The 21,224-nt window shown below is 43.1% G+C and overlaps 1 protein-coding gene across 3 annotated transcripts in view; it reads right to left on the bottom strand.

Annotated features, from left to right (window-relative positions):
* The window catches only part of PPP2R5D (protein phosphatase 2 regulatory subunit B'delta), a 192,423-nt gene that overhangs the window by 115,678 nt on the left and 55,521 nt on the right, over positions 1-21,224 (bottom strand). For all 3 annotated transcript variants that reach the window (XM_063444210.1, XM_063444211.1, XM_063444212.1), the window contains exons 3-6: positions 16,030-16,201; positions 15,701-15,903; positions 14,558-14,668; positions 1,147-1,239 (exon numbers count right to left, since the gene is read on the bottom strand). In XM_063444210.1, coding sequence (XP_063300280.1) covers positions 1,147-1,239; positions 14,558-14,668; positions 15,701-15,903; positions 16,030-16,201 — 579 coding nt within the window. The remainder of the gene's footprint in view (positions 1-1,146; positions 1,240-14,557; positions 14,669-15,700; positions 15,904-16,029; positions 16,202-21,224) is intronic.

The following is a 21,224-nucleotide window of genomic DNA, read 5'->3' as shown; positions in this document are numbered from 1 at the left end:
CTATGCTATATAAAATACAGATGTAGAGGGCACACTATGCTATATAAAATACAGATGGAAATGGTACCTCGAGCATCTGTTTTTCCCCAGACGAAAGCATTAAATAAGCATTGAGAGTTCTAATGCGCGCGATCAGCTATTGCCACTCGTGCGCATTAGGTCTTTCCCACCAGCTGATGTCGGCGGGGAAGGAGCGTAGGCGATGCCTGACCCAGCACCGCAGGACATCGGCGCTGGATTCAGGTAAGTGGCTGGAGGGATTTTAACCCTTTTAGCCCTGCGGGAGGGTGGGTGCACCTATTGACCCTATAGTGCCAGGAAAACGGCTTTGTTTCCTGACACTAAAGGACCCCTTTAAATTATTAAAATACTGACCTATGACCCCATCACATAAACTTAACAATAAAAATATCATATAACAATGTCATATGTACAATGATAGACCGACCGTTTTAAATTAATTATTAAACAAAGGTTATATGCATTGACTAGATCCCAAAGAAATAAAATTATAAGACTACGAAATATTTACTATTTCCAGACGTAATATACTACAACATGCATTATATGGTAAATTAAGGGCGAAGAAATTGTTAGGTTATGGATCTACCTTATTTCAAAGTAATGATAAAATCACAGGTATTACCAAAATGACCCACGTGATCGCTCTATGAATTAAGTTTGAATAAGTAATAAGAATTTTAACTACTTGGATGTCAGTGTATTCACTAATAGGGGTAGTTTTTATCCCCAGCTGGTGGACATTATAGTTAGCTATAACACTCATAGTTCCGAATTAATTTCCTGGCCCACAGCTAAACCAATCACATCGTTAGACCCCCAACTTGGACAAAACCAAAGGGAAGGTCTTAAATAAAGGAAATTCAGCAGGGAGGAGGACTCACATCATAACCATCTCTGAAACTCACAGACACCAGAGGGAAAAGCAGCCACCTTTCCGGACGGCCATGTTGGAATCCCCTTGGGCATCGCTTTATTACCCTTTAATTATCATATACATATATTAGTGGTAACAAATGAAGTTCTCTCACCTTCATTGACGGATTAAATATGTTAAATAGGGAACACAAATAATACAAAACTGCCAAGAAATGAAGTGTGTAAAAGATTGGTGAGAGTGCTTACCGACAAAACAAACTTCTGGTCAATGAATTTTTTTGCAACGTTTGGCTGAAAATCTGTGGATTCCAGAACACGGAGGAAAAATTCATACACCAACTGCAAGAAAGTACAGATAGTTCACTTAGAGCTCACATAGAAAGCGCACCCCACATTTATTGCCTCTGTCAGGCTTAATCAGATCCTTTCTGTTATCTGCAGGAAAATATGTTCACTCTAAGGAGGGACACTTCAGGCAGCTAAACACGTCTAGCTCAAAATACCTGTGCCTAGTTTCTCTTCTTTCAGTTCTGTTGCAGTGCTGTAAAATGTTTTACTGATTTCAGCAGTGTAACCCAGCCTCCTTAGCCACCCCTCTCATATTTCAACATGTTCCCATTCTCTGAAAGAAACTTACCTTTCCTGGCTAATCCATGGCAGCATCGCGATAGGGTTAGCTCCTCCCCTTTCGCGGTTTAGGACAGGAAACACTTTACAAATTGGCCCTCCTTACCTAGTATCATCAGTCTTTTTTCCTGTCCTCTTGGCTGTGGACATGCTTCAGGTAATTTACCTTACCCTTATTTTTTGTTTTAAGTTTACCTCTTCAATTCCCGGGAGAGTTCAGCCTCTCTCTCCTGGAAGAAATTGAATTTTCAAGAGTTAAAGGGAAACTCCAGTGCCAGGAAAACGATCCGTTTTCCTGGCACTGGAGGGTCCCTCTCCCTCCCACCCCCCAATCCCCAGTTACTGAAGGGGTGAAAACCCCTTCAGTCACTTACCAGAGGCAGCGACAGGTCCCACGTCGCTGCTTCCTCCTCCCCCGCTCCTCCATCTGCCTACGTCGGCCGGTGGGCGAGACTGATCTCGCCCGCCGGCCGAGGAGACCTAATGCGCATGCGCGGCAATGCCGCGCATGCGCATTAGCGCACCCCATAGGAAAGCATTGAAAATGAATTTCAATGCTTCCCTATGGGGAATAGAGGGACGCTGGAGGTCCTCACACAGCGTGAGGACGTCCAGCGACGCTCTAGCACAGAAAACCTGTGCTATAGAGCAGGAAGTGTCCTCTAGTGGCTGTCTAATAGACAGCCACTAGGGGAGGACTTAACCCTGCAAGGTAATTATTGCAGATTACACTTGCAGGGTTAAGGGTAGTGGGAGTTGGCACCCAGACCACTCCAATGAGCCGAAGTGGTCTGGGTGCCTGGAGTGTCCCTTTAACAAACAGGAATAATAAAGACAGATATCCTTACTATTGGAAGAATTCCGCAGTATTCATCTAATAGCAGTAATATAATGGGTATTATGTGATGGAAAATTAAACCACAGTGATCCTAATGGTAGCGGTGCGTGAGGTATATACTTTATATCTATGTCCGCAGTGATCCTCTTGGTAGCGGTTATTTTGTGTGACAAATGCTTTCTATCATGCAAATTATAGCCAGTGATCCTATTGGTAGCGGTGCATGTAGTATACACATATTGAGTATATATTAAAATCCACAGTGATCCTAATGGTAGCGGTATATTGTACAAACATTCCCGTATATATCATTGAATACGTTTCATTATTCTGGAGAATAAATGTTCCCTGCGTTCATTAAAAAAAAATTATGTAAAGGATTATTCTTGGGAGACCTTCTTATAGGCATTGCCTGTGATTCTTATGGTACATTCTATCTCCGAGCTGCGTTCGGTAGCTTCCCGCCATTTCGCCATCTTGATCGGTGTTCTCCTTATAGGCTCTGGACGCGTTCGTCAGTTTTAGATAAGATGCGTTCGTATGAATTTTCGATTCGTTTCAAATTTCCTGTGTTAGGCTAGCTGTTGCCGTTCGTCAAACGAAAGGTACGTTCGTTTTTTGTATAATTGAAGGTTCTGATTCACTTACTCTTTTGGCGCAATTTTCGGCTGATTGGGCATGCGCATTGAATGAATGTCTGTGTGTGGTTTTGTCTCATTCGTTTTTTTCTATTTAAAATTACAGTTTATTTCTTCTCTCCTTTGGATGCCAAAGCTGAAATTCTTTAAGAAAACTTTCTCTTTCAATTATTTCTGTTAGTGCAGGTAAGAATAATTTATGTTCTTATCCTTTATAGTTATAAAATGTTGTTCTTTCCAAAAAACTTATTTTTTTTTTCTTTTTTGACTAGCTGCCCTTTTGTCAGTGTCTAGATCTTCAAGGGGGTCTCCTTCTAGGCATTCGAGGTAAACTTCATTATTATTTTGTTTGGAATTTGAAAGAGTGCATTTAATTGGCAACTTCAAGTCCTCCTCTTTCAGTTTGTTTTTTAGTTTCCATGATATTGACACATCGGAAAGATCAGGTGGAGAAAAGAAGTCTCACAAATCTGCCCGCTGTATTGCATGTGATGCTAAGGCTTTGGTAGGAAAGAAGTTATGTGGTACCTGCTTGTCCAAAGCAGCTGGTTCTCCTAAAGGATCCATCTCCAGAAATTATGAAGTGGATACAAATGTCAGTAGATAAATCTATGGAACAACAGAGAGCTCATAAACAACCTAGGACCACTTCCCAAAGAGATAGGGAAGATTCGGATTCTGAAGCCTCTCTTGTTGAAGCTCAGTCGGAAGAAGGTGAAGAGATGTATTCCTCAAAGGATTCGGACTCAGTGGAGGAGCAATGGACCATTGAGAAATTAATCAAAGCAGTCAGATATACATTGAAGCTTGAAGAGCCTGTTACATCTAAGTCTTCCTCATCTATATTTCCAGAACTGGTGAAGAAGAAACCTTAATTTCCAAGCCATTAAGGAATGCATTTCAAGGGAATGGATAAAACCCCAAAAGAGGGTTTCAGCTCAAGGGAAGAGATCTTCTATGTACCCATTTTCTGAATTGGGATAATGCACCCAAGGTGGATGCGGCTATTATTAGACTGGGGAGATACACAGCCCTGCCTCTGGATGAGGTAGCCTCCTTTAAGGATGCCATGGATAGAAAAATTGATATTAATCTATGTAAAAATTATGTTTCAGCTGGAGTGGCCTGTAGACCTGCAGTGGCTATGACTTCAGTGACTAAAGCCCTTATGAAATGGCTCTGTCTTTTGGAAGAGAAGGGTGTAAGTAGACCATCTCTATTACAATCCTGATCAGAAATTAAGTGGGCAACTGAGTTTCTTTCATATGCATCTCTGGATATAATTAAAAATCTAGCCAGAAATATGGCGTTATCGGTTTCTGCATGCAGAGCTCTATGGTTGAAGTCCTGGAATGCTGACATATTTGCTAAAAAGAATTTATGTGGTATCCTATTTCATGGGCAATTATTATTTGGCAAACAATTGGAGGAAGCCATCAAAAAGGCTGCTGAAGGCAAGAAGGTCTTTCTTCCTCAATTTCACAAAGGTAAAAGGTATTCTGTATTGTGATTGAGTAATGCCCAGAGTACCTGTGGCCCAATATAGAATGCTCTGATGTGTAATACAAACTATTGCCCTGATTGGCTGTTTACCCAATGAAAGTTGGAGAAGGAGTCTTGCCAGCATTTCCTGTAGTGCTCCTGTTTCCGGTTCCAAAAGGGTAGTGTCACCCCTCTAATTGACATATGGTGGATATTTTGGAGCCAGTTAGTAAACAGGCTCTAACCAAGGTGAGCAATACATTGATATAATTCATTTGATGTTTTTATAAATCAGTGTCACCTAGGTTGTTTGCTCTATTTGTTTTATCTCCATCTTTACAAAGGGGGAGAAAATACACCAAAGAAGGTTTTCTGGTATACCTGAAATTCCAGATCTATCTGTTGTTCTGAGCCGATATCGAAAAAGGCTCATAAATGTGAGTGTATGGACATAATTTCTTCAATTTATTAATAACAATATTATACTATTATATTCTCTTTCTGTTTCTCTTTCTCTCTCTCTATATATATATATATATATATATATATATATATATATATATATATATATATATATATATATATATATATATATATATATATATATATATATATATATATATATATATATATATATGAGAAAAAAAAACTAGTGTCAACCAAGGGGTAAGTGTGATTTATCTAAGCGCTGCACCTTGGGTCTCTTTAGTGTTAGGTGGTGGGATTATCACCTAAACCTGGGAGTCAGTTTTTGTGTTCACATTCTGTACTGAAGTGGAGTGTTGGGAAATCCACTATATGGTGTTCTAGCTGCTGCAATTATTTTAGTTTTTTCTGCTATATACTGTGAAGCGCCTTATATACACTGTTCTTAGATTTATTTGAATCCCTCCCAGAGTTTATGCTTTCTGGGAGCATGGTTCGACATGAATTTAGCCATGGTATTCCTTTCAAAGGAAAGAAGAGTTTGAGTCATGATGAAGACGCAAAAGGTGATAGACTCAGAATTGGTCACGGACGAAGAATTCATGAGCATGTCGGGAAATTGTTAGTCAACAATTGGTCTGGTAAAATGGGCTCAGTGGCACCTGCGTTATCCTCAGACGTATTTTTTAAAAAGGTTCAATCAAGACAAGGACAAGTGGTCCAAAAATATATTAATTTCAGTATACCTTCGGAAGACCTTGGACTGGTGGAGAGATCCTGTTCACCTCCACAGAGGCTTTCCTTTAGGGGAGATAGATTGGATAAACCTGACTAGAGATGACAGTGGTCTAGGCTGGGGCGTTCATCTTCTTCAGTGGAAATTTTTTTAATTATGTTGTCAGTGCTTAGTAGATAATCCCCTTAGATTCAGTTAGGGGTATACACATTCACAAATGTATCTGCAACAATTGGAAACAGCAATGAAATACAGTATAAAATATAAAAGTATCAATGTTGCTGATTGTAGCAATGAAAATATTGCATGAAGCTAAATTATATCACAGTCCAATATGTGTGATCCAAAGTGTAGGGAAGTCCACAGAATTATTGCAAACACAATCTTGTGCTTGAAATCCCTTAAAAAAGACAGAAAATAAATATAGTGTAATACTGTATTAGCCAGGTCACATTTAAGAGACAGTGGGGACTTGCTAAAAAACGTAGAAGGTCTGAAATGGGAAGAAGACTTCCTCATGGTGACATGTGACGTCACATCTTTATACACTGTCATCAAGCATGACCTAGGAATCAAGGCAGTGAGGAAAATCCTGTATGAGGACCCCACTATGCTGGTAGAACAGGTGGAATTTCTTATTGAGTGTATAGATTTCATACTAAATAATACTTTTTTCTTCAAGGGTATCGCTATGGGGACCAGGTTCGCCCCTAGTTATGCCAACATTTTTATGGCTCATTGGGAGAACCTGTTAATTTGGCAGGGTCACCAGTGGGGGGCGAACCTGGTCTTCTATAGACGGTACATTGACGATTGTTTTTTTGTATGGAAGGGGAAAGAACCAGAGTTACTGGAATTCCTTGCCTATATCAATAATAATGAATAGAATCTGTCTTTTACGTATAAATACAGCTCCACGGATATAGATTTTTTAGATCTGGTACTATATACAGACCAACAAGGAGTCTTGAAATCTAAAACCTTTTTTAAAAGCGTAGATGTGAACAGCTACATCTGGACCTCTAGTTGTCATTATCCATCTTGGCTATCGGGAGTTCCCTTTAGTCAATTTTTGAGAGTGAAGAAGAACTGTACAGATCCAGATGTATGCGATTCACAACTACAAAAGGTTAAACAACAATTTGTGGAAAAGAACTATGATGAGAATTGCTTAAGAACAGCCTTTCAAAAAATTCAAACTATAGAACGTTCAACACTTTTTGCCAATAAAACCAAAGAGGCAAAACAAAATGAAAATATGGGAGACCTATGTCCCCTAGTCTTTAACTACAGTATCCATGCTGGCTTCCTAAAAAAAAGTGTATACAAAAGCACTGGCACTTATTGTGTCAGGATCCGTTTCTAGTTGAAATCCTGCCCAAAAAACCTAGGATAGTGTTTAGGAGTGCAGCCACATTAAGAAATAAACTAGTACACAGTTACAACAAACCTGTAAAAAGTAATCATTTTTTAATAGGAAAAAATGTTTTTTATAAATGTGGTACATGTAATATATGTAAATTAAACCCGAAAGGAGAAAACCCCACCACTTTTATATCATCTGTTACGAAAGAAGTGTTTGATATTAAAGAGTGTATCACCTGTAATACCAAACAAGTGATCTACATGTTGGAGTGCCCTTGTGGCCTCCAATATGTAGGACAAACAAAAAGAATCCCAAAAGTCAGACTTAGGGAACACGTCTATAATATCAGAAGAGGTTTTGATAAACATTCCCTCTCGAGTCACTTTAAAACACATCACAACAGCGACCCGACATTACTCAAATATAGCGGTATTCAAAAAATAGAAATACCTTGGAGGGGAGGCCAACTGAATAAGATCTTAACCTATAGAGAAATGTATTGGATTTACAATTTAAAAACTTTAGCCCCTATGGGCTTAAATGCTGAACTAGAACTAGCAAATATACTATAAATATATCATACCTATAGAGAAATTATGGATAATATGCACCTCTAGTTATCAATAGACAAGACGTTTATCAGCATTATTTGTCATTTTAACCACTTATTGTATTTTTTAACCTATCCATCCAATAAACTATTATATATTTGAAAGAAGCATTTGAAAATTAAGCACTTGAATAGAAAATAGATAAGCATTTTCAATATTTTTTGCATATTTTCTGTGTGCATCTTTTGCATATATTTTAGAATAAGATTTGTGTTGGTCATTATTTTATATATTCCCAAGAATAAGTTGAGAATTTTTAGCTTTACGTGTATGGATATAATTGTATAATATTATGCAATATGTCTGTGTAACCATATATGTTTTAGAAGAGTTCTGTTGTTGCTTTTTATTTGTACAAATTGTCTCTTAATTGTTAAATCAAGTAAGATGCATAGCTTGCTATTACTTCAGATTATCAAATTTTATTTTCCAAGGACAATTTCTATACATGTGCAAGTAAATGTATACACCTTTAAGGATTTAAATGTGCTTTTCCCGGAAAGGTATATAACCGCCGAACAGCACATGAAACACCTATCTTGAAAAAGCCCACACAAGAGGGGCGAAACGCGTTGATTAGGTGTATTTGTTTTTATATTTCTTTGTGTGGCTGCCAATACTCTGTACGTCTAGCTTTCCATGCCAACCGGAGTTACATCTGCAGAGAGGAGGACTTTACTGAACATACAGCTTGCCCCAGTGCACGAGGCAAACGCTATTTTCATCTGCAAACCGGATGGCACAATTGGAACGGAGGAGAGACAGCAGCCAGATAAGCTTTTAGTGTGGTCCTTAGAAATAAGCACCACATTTTTTTCCTGTAAGGGTTTCTATGGTGGGGAGGGGGATTCCCTTTTTATTTTAAGACATTAAATACAGTATTACACTATATTTATTTTCTGTCTTTTTTAAGGGATTTCAAGCACAAGATTGTGTTTGCAATAATTCTGTGGACTTCCCTACACTTTGGATCACACATATTGGACTGTGATATAATTTTGCTTCATGCAATATTTTCATTGTTACAATCAGCAACATTGATACTTTTATATTTTATACTGTATTTCATTGCTGTTTCCAATTGTTGCAGATACATTTGTGAATGTGTATACCCCTAACTTAATCTAAGGGGATTATCTACTAAGCGCTGACAAACAATTCAAAAAATTTTATACATTGAATTTGGGAAATTCTTTTTTTGTTTAGCAGCTGCAATCTAAAGGTACTTTGTACCACTTCATATAAGTACGATTATATTTTTTTGTGCGCTCTCTTTTTCACTTTATTGCTTTCTTCAGTGGAATGCCCAAGGCAGATGGGTGAAAAGAGCCTCTCATATTACAGCCAACCCTCTGGAACTACGAGCAGTTTTCTTAGCCCTAACTCACTTTCAAGATATATTGATGGGAAAATGGGTGAAGATTCACATGGACAATGCAGTGTCCTATTTAAACAAGCAAGGCGGTACCAGAAGCAGGGAACTTTTTCTGGAATTAGAGCCGATTATGTTGTGGGCTCAGAAGAAGGTAATGGGTCTGTCGGCAGTCTATATTCCAGGACCAGAAAATTTGAGAGCAGACTTCCTCAGCAGGAACTATCCGGATCCCAAGGAATGGCAGTTGAATCCCAAGAAATTCCATCAACTGGCCTTGAAGTGGGGACGGCTGGAAGTAGACTTCAGCAAAAAATGCTCAACTTCCAAAGTTTTTCTCAAGAACTTTTCATCCCAGAGTTATGAGCACAGATGCCCTGTCCAGCTCCTGGGAGTTCAAGAAGGTATATGTATTTCCCCCGTTTCCTCTCATATGGAAAACAAAGAATCAAGAAGAATGTCTCCTGGTAATAGCAATCATTCCATTTTGGCCTCGCAGACCATGGTTTCCCCTCCTCAGGTCTCTTGTGATTGCCAATCCTTGGAAATTGACGGACATTCCGGATCTCCTGATTCAGGGACCAGCGGTACACCAGTCGCCAAAGACTCTCCATTTGATGGCATGGAAACTGAGAGGAGGTGTTTAGCAAACAAAAGATTTTCTTCAGCGGTAATTAACACTCTCTTAAAGTCTAGAAGACGTTCTACTTCTTCTACGTATTACCGCTTTGGACAGTATTTGGGGATTGGGCTAAAATCAATAAAGTTTCTTGTGTGTCTCCCACAGTCTCCAATATCTTGGAATTTCTGCACACAGGTCTGGATAAATTTCAGCTTTGTCTGCCATTACGTGTTACAGGTGGGCTCTGGACTACATGGTGGTCCGTTTTCTAACTGCAGTTAAGAAGTCAAAACCGTCTGTCAGATCTCTGGCGCCTCCCTGGGAACCTCTTTTGGAAGTCTCAGACAGATTGCTTATCTTTAAAGTTCTTCTTCTTGTGGCCATTACCTCAGGGAGGAGGGTATCTGAAATTCAGGCCTTATCTACTGAAGAGTCCTACATAAAGTTCTATCCTGATCGAGTGGTACTACGAACTAAACCGAATTTCCGGCCTAAGGTGATGTCGGATTTTAATTGTAATGAAGAGATACTCCTTCCCTCATTCTTTCAGGCTCCTTCAACCCCAGAGGAAGAGATGTGGCACACTCTGGATGTCTCCAGGTGCCTTTCTATTTATCTGGATAAGACTACTAGTTGGAGAAAATCTTCTAGTCTATTTCTGAACTTTGCTGGATTTCGTAGAGGATTGGCTGCATCAAAATCCACTTAAAGCCGATGGACTGTTTTGGCTATTTCTTCTGCATATCAAATTTAAGTCCCTTCGGGAATAAAGGCGCATTCTACAGGATCTCTCTCTACTTCATGGGCAGCTGCTACTAACACTCCTATTGAAAGTATTTGTAGAGCGGCTACTTGGGCTTCAGCCAATACCTTTATTAAACATTATGCCCTGTATGTGAGGTCCAAAGCAATCACTGAATTTGGAAGGAACGATCTCTCCTCTGTCTCTCGATTCTGAATAAAAGAGCATACCTTTGAAGCATTATTACACTGTCTTAGTTTTATTTTGCCCTCCCCTAAATTAAGCTTGGCTATTGCCCTATCGTGATGCTGCCATGGATTAGCCAGGAATTCAGAAAATGTCATCATACTTACCGTAATTTTCTTTTCCTGGATACATGCATGGCAGCATCTATAAATTCCCTTCCCATTTATTTTATTTCCTTCGAACGTGTTACTTGACTGATGATACTAGGTAACGAGGGCCTATTTGTAAAGTGTTTCCTGTCCTAAACAGCCAAGGGGGAGGAGCTAACCCTATCGTGATGCTGCCATGGATGTATCCAGGAAAAGAAAATTACGGTAAGTATGAGGACATTTTCTGAATTTGCAGCCAATGAGAAAAAAGGCGTGTCTTATCTAATGTAAGGAATGCTCACAGCACAGACTGCACTGCAACAAGAGCCCATATGTGCTCCTCTCCCTCTCTCCTGTAATGCAAGTAGTACATACTCCTCCCTAACCCCATCCCTGCCAGCCATCCTCCCTACCCAGTGTTAACCCCTCCCCTGCCAGTCCCGGTCAGCCAACCTCACTACCCAGTATTAACCCCTCCCCTGCCAGTCCCGGTCAGCCAACCTCACTACCCAGTATTAACCCCTCCCCTGCCAGTCCCCGTCAGCGAGAGAGTGATAAAGCTCTATTAATGAGTTTTTCCTCTTTATATTTATTTATACTAAACATATGACACTATATGATATCTAATGTGGTGAGGAAATGTCTGTCTGAATGCAGAGGACTCCAAAAAGGCGTGGGCAGTGTGACGAAATCTACTTCGCCACTGGGTTTTGGAGAGGACTACTTGCTAGCCTTTTGACTATGGCACCTGTGACTTATTTTGTTCTAAGGCACTATTTCTGCCTATTGGGATTGTGGACAATGGCTCTTTAAGTTTTCTAAGTAGTCCAAATGGCACTTTGGATATAGCCGAAGTAGTTGAAGTGGCCGCCATTCGACCACGTGGCGGCGGCCATTGTGTTTAGTAGAACGTGTTCAGCTGTGTTTTGTCGTCGAGTTCATGGAACTCAAATCGGACACGCGACGGCACGGCCAAATTCTCTGGAACAGTTTTGGGCATGAAATCATGTGTGTGGTCGACCAAAAGAGACTTCCATGGAACTTTGGAACCCCTGCTCTGATCTGGGTGATTTTTGGATATGTTGTTCACCCAGATCAGGGCTATCCAGGGATGTAAGATGTATGGGGATATGTTGGAGTTTTGGGGTGTTTCTGCACTTTGGGTAAAAATGGTTACTTTCTGCCTGTGGATAATTGAGTTCATTATCCACCTTAATTATATCACAGGCAGAGGGGAGGGATTGCTGACTGTATGTGGGAGTGTTACAGTGTTAATTATTGTTCCCATTGGTTTATGTTCCTTGTGTCCCTGTTTTCGCATCAGGTCCAGGGGGTGTGCCTCTAGCCTGAAAAACTGTATAAAAATGCAAGCTGTTCAATAAACCTTCAGACCTTCTTACCCTCAACTCGCAGCCTTGTCTCGTGTTGTAGGGAACTGCTATAATCACATTGGGGATTGCTATACTCTGTATACTCCCCTGGGTGATAATCACTAGCTCTTCTAAGAGCTGTTCCTCTATGAAGTTCACCCACTGGAGCCTGGAGCCTTGTCTTAGGCTAGGAGACGGCAAGACCCCAACCAAGCTGCAGCGGTTCGTGGGGTCTGCAGTGCTTATGGTGTCTGATGCGGTGCTGATGGTCCTTGGTAAGCACTAGGAGCATTGACTGACGGAGGGTCCGTCACAGGCAGACATTGTGGGCATTTTTTGAGCTGAGTAGAACTCAGGCATGCCAGGTAAGGAATGTCATTACTCATTCTCATAGAGAATCACTGGAACATGGCCATTAGTGGACAGACATTGTGGGCGTGTCATTACGGATACTCAGATCACTGGAGAATGGCCATTGGTGGACAGACATTGTGGGCGTATCATTACGGATTCTCATAGAGAATCCCTGGAGAATGGCCATTGGTGGAGTCATTGTGGATTCTCAGATCACTATTGCTGGACAGTCATTGTGGCCATGTCATTACTGATTCTCAAAGAGAATCACTGGAGCATGGCCATTGGTGGACCGACATTGCGGGCTTGTCATTACTGATTCTCACAGAGAATCATTGGAGCATTGCCATTGGTGGACAGACATTGTGGGCGTGTCATTGCTGATTCTCAGAGATCACTGGAGAATGGCCATTGGTAGGGAGACATTGTGGGCATGTCATTGCTGATTCTCATAGAGATCACTGGAGCATTGCCATTGGTAGGGAGACATTGTGGGCATGTCATTGCTGATTCTCATAGAGATCACTGGAGAATGGCCATTGGTAGGGAGACAATCACTGGAGCATGACCATTGGTGGACAGACATTGTGGGCGTGTCATTACTGCTTCTCATAGAGAATCACTAGAGTATGGCCATTGGTGAACAGTCTGGCTGAAATAAAGGAAGCAGGGAGATTTGACATGCAATTAGAGGAGGAGCAGAGAATCTGATCATAGTAAAGATTAAAATAGGTACTTCTAAAGCTTGTTTTTACACTATTTGGGGGGGAAGCATTTAGTGGCACTAGGTTTATTGTTGGGGGGAGGAACAAAAGGATATTTGTTTTTTTACCTATACAGCTATTAACAATGGGCACAGTTTCCAGAGAAGATTAGAGGGGGGGGGGGGGGGGGGGGGCAGATCCCACAAACAGATCTGCTGGCCATATTCTTGGACCTTACACACTTCCATTCCTGCTGACACCACTGCATGGCAGCTTGCCCTTGTACAAGCACATCTACCTAACTCTTGAGAGTTACCAAGATCCTTTAATTGACCTTCATACAGTTTCCCTCCAGATTCCTCAACCATCCCTTGTAGCGCTTCCTAGGATGCTCCATGGAACCCGAATTTAGTTTCCTGCATTCTACCATGTGACAATTGTGTAGGACTTCAGGATCTCTACCTAGTGCCACATTTCCTGTCTTATCATACACAAACACTAGTTTCTCCACCCTATAGTTGTACAGAGTCCCAGGCTTTGCCATTTGGAAGCATACAGAATTCCCAGACACTCTGCTTGATACTTAAAGGGACATTATAGTCACCTGAACAACTTTAGCTTAATGAAGCAGTTTTGGTGTATAGAATATGCCCCATGCAGCCTCACTGCTCAATCCTCTGCCATTTAGGAGTTAAATCCCTTTGTTTATGAACCCTAGTCACACCTCCCTGCATGTGACTTGCACAGCCTTCCATAAACACTTCCTGTAAAGAGAGCCCTATTTAGGCTTTCTTTATTGCAAGTTCTGTTTAATTAAGATTTTCTTATCCCCTGCTATGTTAATAGCTTGCTAGACCCTGCAATAGCCTCCTGTATGTGATTAAAGTTCAATTTAGAGATTGAGATACAATTATTTAAGGTAAATTACATCTGTTTAAAAGTGAAACCATTTTTTTTTTCATGCAGGCTCTGTCAATCATAGCCAGGGGAGGTGTGGCTAGGGCTGCATAAACAGAAACAAAGTGATTTAACTCCTAAATGACAGTGAATTGAGCAGTGAAATTGCAGGGGAATGATCTATACACTAAAACTGCTTTATTTAGCTAAAGTAATTTAGGTGACTATAGTGGTCCTTTAAACAGGCCTTTTAGCACGTAAACAGGCCTTTTAACACATAACTTGGTATCCCCTTTATGTGAAACTGATAGAGTAGTTAACAAGACGCAAAAAGGACTTTCATGGGTTTTAAAGAATACTCCAAATTTTGCCAAAAAATACAGATTTCAACAGAAATTTACATTTTTATAAATGAACCTTGTTACAGCACCTTGGTATGTCAATCAGACAACTGTTACTTCCTGGTGTTTAGCTCAGTGGAGATAGACTCATAAGTGTTTTATATTTGGGCAGTGGAGTATCCCTTCAACAAAGTACCTGGAGATGTGGCCAAGCTGCTTCAAGAGTTGGTTCATCTTCCTCTGGATCAAACTCTGCTCCACTTGGGTTTGAGGAAGGAGGAAGTGGGCGGAACAAATTCACTGAAAACTGAAACAGACACAGCCATTAAAAACAGTCACATGTCAGATAGAGTCACGTGCTCTCGGCCCGTGTGCCACAGAAATGCTCGCGCTCGCTGACTGCAGGCCACGGAGAGGCTCGCGCTCGCTGACTGCGTGCCACGGAGAGGCTCGCTGACTGCGTGCCACGGAGAGGCTCGCTGACTGCGTGCCACGGAGAGGCTCGCGCTCGCTGACTGCGTGCCACGGAGAGGCTCGCACTCGCTGACTGCGTGCCACGGAGAGGCTCGCGCTCGCTGACTGCGTGCCGCGGAGAGGCTCGCGCTCGCTGACTGCGTGCCACGGAGAGGCTCGCGCTCGCTGACTGCGTGCCACGGAGAGGCTCGCGCTCGCTGACTGCGTGCCACGGAGAGGCTCGCGCTCGCTGACTGCGTGCCACGGAGAGGCTCGCGCTCGCTGACTGCGTGCCACGGAGAGGCTCGCGCTCGCTGACTGCGTGCCACGGAGAGGCTCGCGCTCGCTGACTGCGTGCCACGGAGAGGCTCGCGCTCGCTGACTGCGTGCCACGGAGAGGCTCGCGCTCGCTGACTGCGTGCCACGGAGAGGCTCGCGCTCGCTGACTGCGTGCCACGGAGAGGCTCGCGCTCGCTGACTGCAGGCCACGGAGAGGCTCGCGCACGCTGACTGCAGGCCACAGAGAGGCTCGCGCTCGCTGACTGCAGGCCACTGAGAGGCTCGCGCTCGCTGACTGCAGGCCACGGAGATGCTCGCGCTCGCTGACTGCGTGCCACGGAGAGTATCTGCAGACAAAAACTTTTACAGCAACTGGCAGTAGTTAATTGAGATCTAGAAAATGCTGTTCTCATCAGTGTGGATTAATACTGACATTTAGCAAGCTATTTTTGGAACCCCAAAATCCCTGTCCTTTCACTTTGTGACCCATTATCAGAGCTTCTAATAGAGCATGCAGGTGGCAGACCATCTAGTAGGAAACGTTCCCTTTGTTTCGTTCTTAGCTCTGGGTGGAGGAAACAGCAACATGCATACATAGGAGTCTTACCATCTGTACAGCTTCAGGATAAATACAGTCAGTAAGAACATCCCGATTGTGTGTGATGTATTCCACCATCTCACTGAGTCCAGCTCGCTTCACTTCTTTATACTTTAGATCACTAAGTGGGTCTGACACAAAGTCAAAGAGCACACAGCACTGTCTGATCTTCTGGACAAACAGAGACTCCCTCTCCTCACCAGGAGGACAATCTGAAGTAAGAGGAACAGTTTTACATTCTGTTAAATATCAAGTGAATTAAAAGGCACTTGTTACTACTATATAGGCAGTAACATTCTTTCTACACACTGTATGCCTTCCTTAAAAGCACATCTTACCTTTCAAGAAGGGTAACTTGTGAAGTTCTCTGTTTTTGCTCAGGCTGAAACGGGATGAACTATGCCTACGTTCCCGCTTAACAATCTGAGTGCCTCCACCATACTGTATCTTGTTGAGTTGAGTGGGTGGTGGAGTGCTTGAGCTTGGGCGTTTATTTACACCTTGCTGTACCTAAACAAGAAAACAGGAAAACTGAATAGATGCAGATACATTTAGAACAAATAATTAAAAAGAAAAAAGTAAAGTCAGAAGTCCATTAACATGCATGACGGCAATCTCATGATGTCTCTTTGTAAAGCTTTGTAATTTTATGAAATGGTAGAAGGCTCATATTTTGCTTTAACCCCTTAAGGACCAAACTTCTGGAATAAAAGGGAATCATGACATGTCAAACATGCCATGTGTCCTTAAGGGGTTAAATACAAGTTAGTAGGGGTAACCAATGTATGTACAGCCTGTATACACAGAAGTGAGTGCAAAGAATATAAAGAACCACCCCTTCCTGGTGGTACATAAATAAAAGATATCCGCACACCAAAATAAATAGAAATGTAAATTTTAACCCCAGCAAGAGATAGAAGCGCAGCACTGGGTCAGAGGAGATCACAGAACAGGGTCTCGCAAGACAAACTCCACCACTTTATCACACAAACCGGCCTTATAGACATATGGCGGGCGCAACACACAGACACCAACGACTATACCTACTATTCACCCCCCCACCACACCTACTCTCGATCGACCTATTCCTGATCAATGACACTACGGTTCCCAGAGTCACCAAAACCAACATCAGCTCCATCACATGGTCCGACCATTTGGACATATCACTTACCCTAGATAACCTATGCAGAGCTACCCCATGGAACGGGAAATTAAATACAGCCCTACTTAGAGATCCAGAGGTAGCAGAGGCGATCAGGGCGGAGATCCGAGAATACTTTACCTTAAACGGTGGAGCAGAAACCCCCCCCAGCTATAGTGTGGACAGCTCACAAAACTGTCATTTGTGGAGCCTTGATAAAAATAGCCACACGCAAAAAGAAACTGAAAATGCAGAAATTGTACGACCAGCTCCACGCGCTACGCACGACAGAACAGAGACATAAACAAGACCCCACACCACAAAACTAACAAAGGCTATCAGAGATCCGTTTGGCAGTCAAAAACACCTTAGTAGATGACACAGCCAGAGCACTCACCTGGACCAGACAACCATACTATGAAAAGGCAAACAAGATGGACTCCCTCTTAGCCGCCACCCTTAGACCTAGAATCAGACACACACATATAACCAAAATTCGAGATGAGCAAGGACATATACAAACCAAGCCGACAGACATAGCTGGAATTTTCACCAAATTTTACAAAACCTTATATAACCATACACCACAAACTACAGAGAGAGACCAGGAAGAGGAGAAGGTGACACGCGCATACCTAGATCAGATATACCTACCGAAATTGCGGAGAACCGAAATAGGTGAACTATGCAAACAAATTACAGAAGAAGAGGTAGATGCAGCCATATCGGCCCTAAAGGGAGGGAAGGCCCCGGGTCCAGACGGATACGACGACTCTTACTTCAAAATGTTCAGGGATGAACTGACCCCACATATGACTGCGTGGTATAATGACCTGATGGAGGGGGGACCGGTGGACAGGCATATGTCCCTAGCAACCATAGTCTTGATTCCAAAACCAGGGAGGGATGACCTAGATCCAGACAACTACAGGCCCATCTCACTACTCAACCACGATGTAAAAGTCCTGGCAAAATTTTTAGCAACACGACTATCTCCACTCCTGCGGACCTTGGTCCACGCAGATCAGGCGGGGTTTGTTCCACACAGGCAGCTCTTTGAAAACACAAGGCGAAATATAGATCTGATATGGAGACAGGGCATAGCGGGGGAAGCGTCACTGGTCCTGTCTTTAGACGCAGAGAAAGCGTTTGACAGGGTCAGATGGGCGTACCTGTTTGCGCTCCTATCATGGCTGGGCTTTCCAACCCCATATATCACAGCTATCCGGGCACTATACACCGACGCTAAAAGTAACCCCTAAATACCCCTTTGATTTGGGGAACAGAACTAAACCAGGGTGCCTCCTCTCCCCATTACTGTTCATCTTAGCATTAGAACCACTCCTTGCTAAAATCAGGTCCCATCCAGACATACGCGGGGTCAGGGTGGGAAAAGAGCACTATTTAATATCCGCCTACGCAGACGATGTTCTCCTCACCCTGACAAAACCTACCACATCCATGTCGGCACTAACCCGGACGCTGGAGGAATATAGCGAAATATCAGGATACAGAATACATTTTGACAAATCCTGTGCCCTCCCACTTAACATGACTGACACAGACACAAACGTGATCACAACAACACACCACATACAGACCACACGCACCTCTATCAAATACCTGGGCGTACACTTGACAGCAGACCCGACTCAATTATACACACGAAATTATATACCCATGTTTCAAACCTTGATGAGGGACCTAGACCACAGGGTAGATAAACCGATCTCCTGGATGGGATTCGATAAAAATGAACCTGCTCACTCGTCTACTCTTCCTATTCCAGGCACTCCCACTCCCAATCACCAAATCGGAGCTTGCACCACTGCAGAAAGCATTCGGTAGCTTCATATGGCACAACAAAAGACACCGAGATTCCCGCAACACTCTTTATCGTTTAAAACCTACTGGCGGACTGGGGCTGCCCAATCTATTTTTTCTATTACCTAGCGGCGCAGCTCTCTCAGGTGGCGATGTGGCATGCGCCACCGAGGGAGAGGAGATGGGCAGACCTGGAGGCGGGACTGACAGAGTCAGACCTGCCACAGTTCTACATCTGGCTGCCAAAAACACAAAGAGCTATCCTGCGCACTTAATGCCCTGCGATCCTTAACTCCATCCGGATCTGGGACAAGTACGCCCAGAAATACGGACTGACTAAACTCCCCTCCCCAATGATGCCCCTACTAAGAAACCGAGCCTTCCCCCTGGGAATGAGGGCGAAAGACTTTAAGAACCTGGAAGAAATAGGGCTCCAAAGGGTATGCCACATATAAACGGGCAACAAGGTAGCGACGTTCGACGAACTCTCACACCGAGGGGCTCTCAAGCCGGGAGACTTCTTCCGATACCTCCAGCTCAAAGACTATGCGAACAAACCACGTATCCAAGAAATAGCGGCACAACACTTGACGGGATTCGAACAAATCTGTCTTAAGGAAGCGACCCCCCAAGGCATGATCTCCTCACTATACACACACCTAACTTCCACTACAACCGAATGGGGCACACTGACTTATACCGAAAAATGGGAGGCGGACTTAGGAGAGACACTAGAAGGTGCAGACTGGCAAGATACCTGGGAAGCCAACATCGCAGTGTCAATATGCACCACCCTACAAGAACAATCTTATAAGATGATGTTCTGGAGGTACGTGACGCCACTACAACTACACCACATGGGTAACACCCCCAAGCGACCTCTGTCGGAGGTTGTGCGGGACAAAAGGGACTTTCATCCATATGTGGTGGGAATGCCCGGCAATAGGGCCCTTCTGGAGACAGATAGGAGCCCTAGTAGCAAAGGTTTTCCGATGAAATATAGAGATAGACCCATGGACATTCCTCCTGTCACGACCCAAAGATGACTGGACCAAACCAGACCAAAGACTACTACACAATCTTACGTTAGCAGCCCGACTGACGTTGGCCCAAAACTGGCTCAAACCAGACATACCATCTGTACCCGCAGTAACAAATAATACACGAAATATGCCTCATGGACAAACTAACAGCAATCACTAGGGGAGGACCCCTGGCTACAACGGTAAATGACGATTGAAGAGACAACAAACCCTCTCCCACTGCTCCTAAATTATCATACAGAACACAGGATCTGTGAAGAAGGACCTAGCCTCTCCGTCCCCCTTCCGTCCCCCTCCCTTTCCGCTCACCTCCTTACCCTCCCTATCCCAGCCTATAGAACAATGGTAACAATACGGCAGCAAAGGAAGTAGAATATAGTACTAAATGGGAATCCGCTCAACACGAGAGGTATGGCTTGCATAGACAAAATCACCCATACCTGAAACCACCAATGCATACTGAACCAACTGCCACCTATTTCAAATATAATAGCTCCCACCCCCCACACCACAAGCGAAGGATAGATTACATAGAGACCATACAAGACAAGAGAATGAAAAGGTGGGGAAACTTAAAGCAAATGGGGGGGCTGAAGACAGGCAAGGGACAACACAAAACCAATGTCCCCTTAAGATGGCAACTCTGATGCACCGAACAGGAACAAAAAGGACTATCTAGCAGACTCCCCCTCACCCCCCTTCTGGTTCCTAGAACACCTAGTACTAACCGACCTACCAGTGATCTACATATTGCCTTCCAAGTGATTGAAGCAGACTTAAAAATGGGACGAAACATAGCCAACCTGCACGAAGCATCTAGAAAGGGAAGATGATCACGGCTGAACAAACTAGCTGAAACATAAACAATACAGGTGGCTCGATGATTCATGGGTTGTTAAAGCGGCACTGTCATGCCGAACTTACCTTTCCTCAATCTCTTCCTCTTCTCCCCCTCTCTCGGGATCTGTTATTCTTTTCTTCCTGTCTTCTTTAGTTTTCTTTAAAATCATAAGACAAAGTAGGGACTCTGTCTTATGGAGGATTCCTCCGCTTGACCAGCTCTGACCAGCGGAGGAGCAAAGTGTGCTTCATTTCCGCTGGTCAGACCAATTTTCCCATGATCCCTAGCTTTCCTCCCAGTTCCCACAATGCTTCCTGTCAGTATTGCCGAACGTCCTGTCACTTAGACAGAATGCCGGCAAAACTGCCGAATTGCATCCTAACAGAATGAGCACTGTTTCTCCATTGGTGTTAGGATGCAATTCGGTACTTTGTTCGGATCGGAATTTCATTCTAATGAATGAAACCCCGATCCTATTCATTGCTGTGGCTGCATCTTGCAGCCGCTTAGTAGATAACTCCCTAATTCCCACGGTATTAGGGAGCTATCTACTAAAAGGCTGAAAGACCTAAACTGGTCTTTCAGCCAACTTTACTAATACTAAGTAAAAATGACTTGGTATTAGTAAATAATATGCCCCTACTCGCTATACCGCGAGTAGGGGCATGTCTAGTAAGCAGT

This window comes from Pelobates fuscus, chromosome 2, assembly GCF_036172605.1.
Source record: "Pelobates fuscus isolate aPelFus1 chromosome 2, aPelFus1.pri, whole genome shotgun sequence".
Lineage (NCBI taxonomy): Eukaryota > Metazoa > Chordata > Amphibia > Anura > Pelobatidae > Pelobates > Pelobates fuscus.
This window is presented reverse-complemented; position numbering and strand designations above follow the sequence as displayed.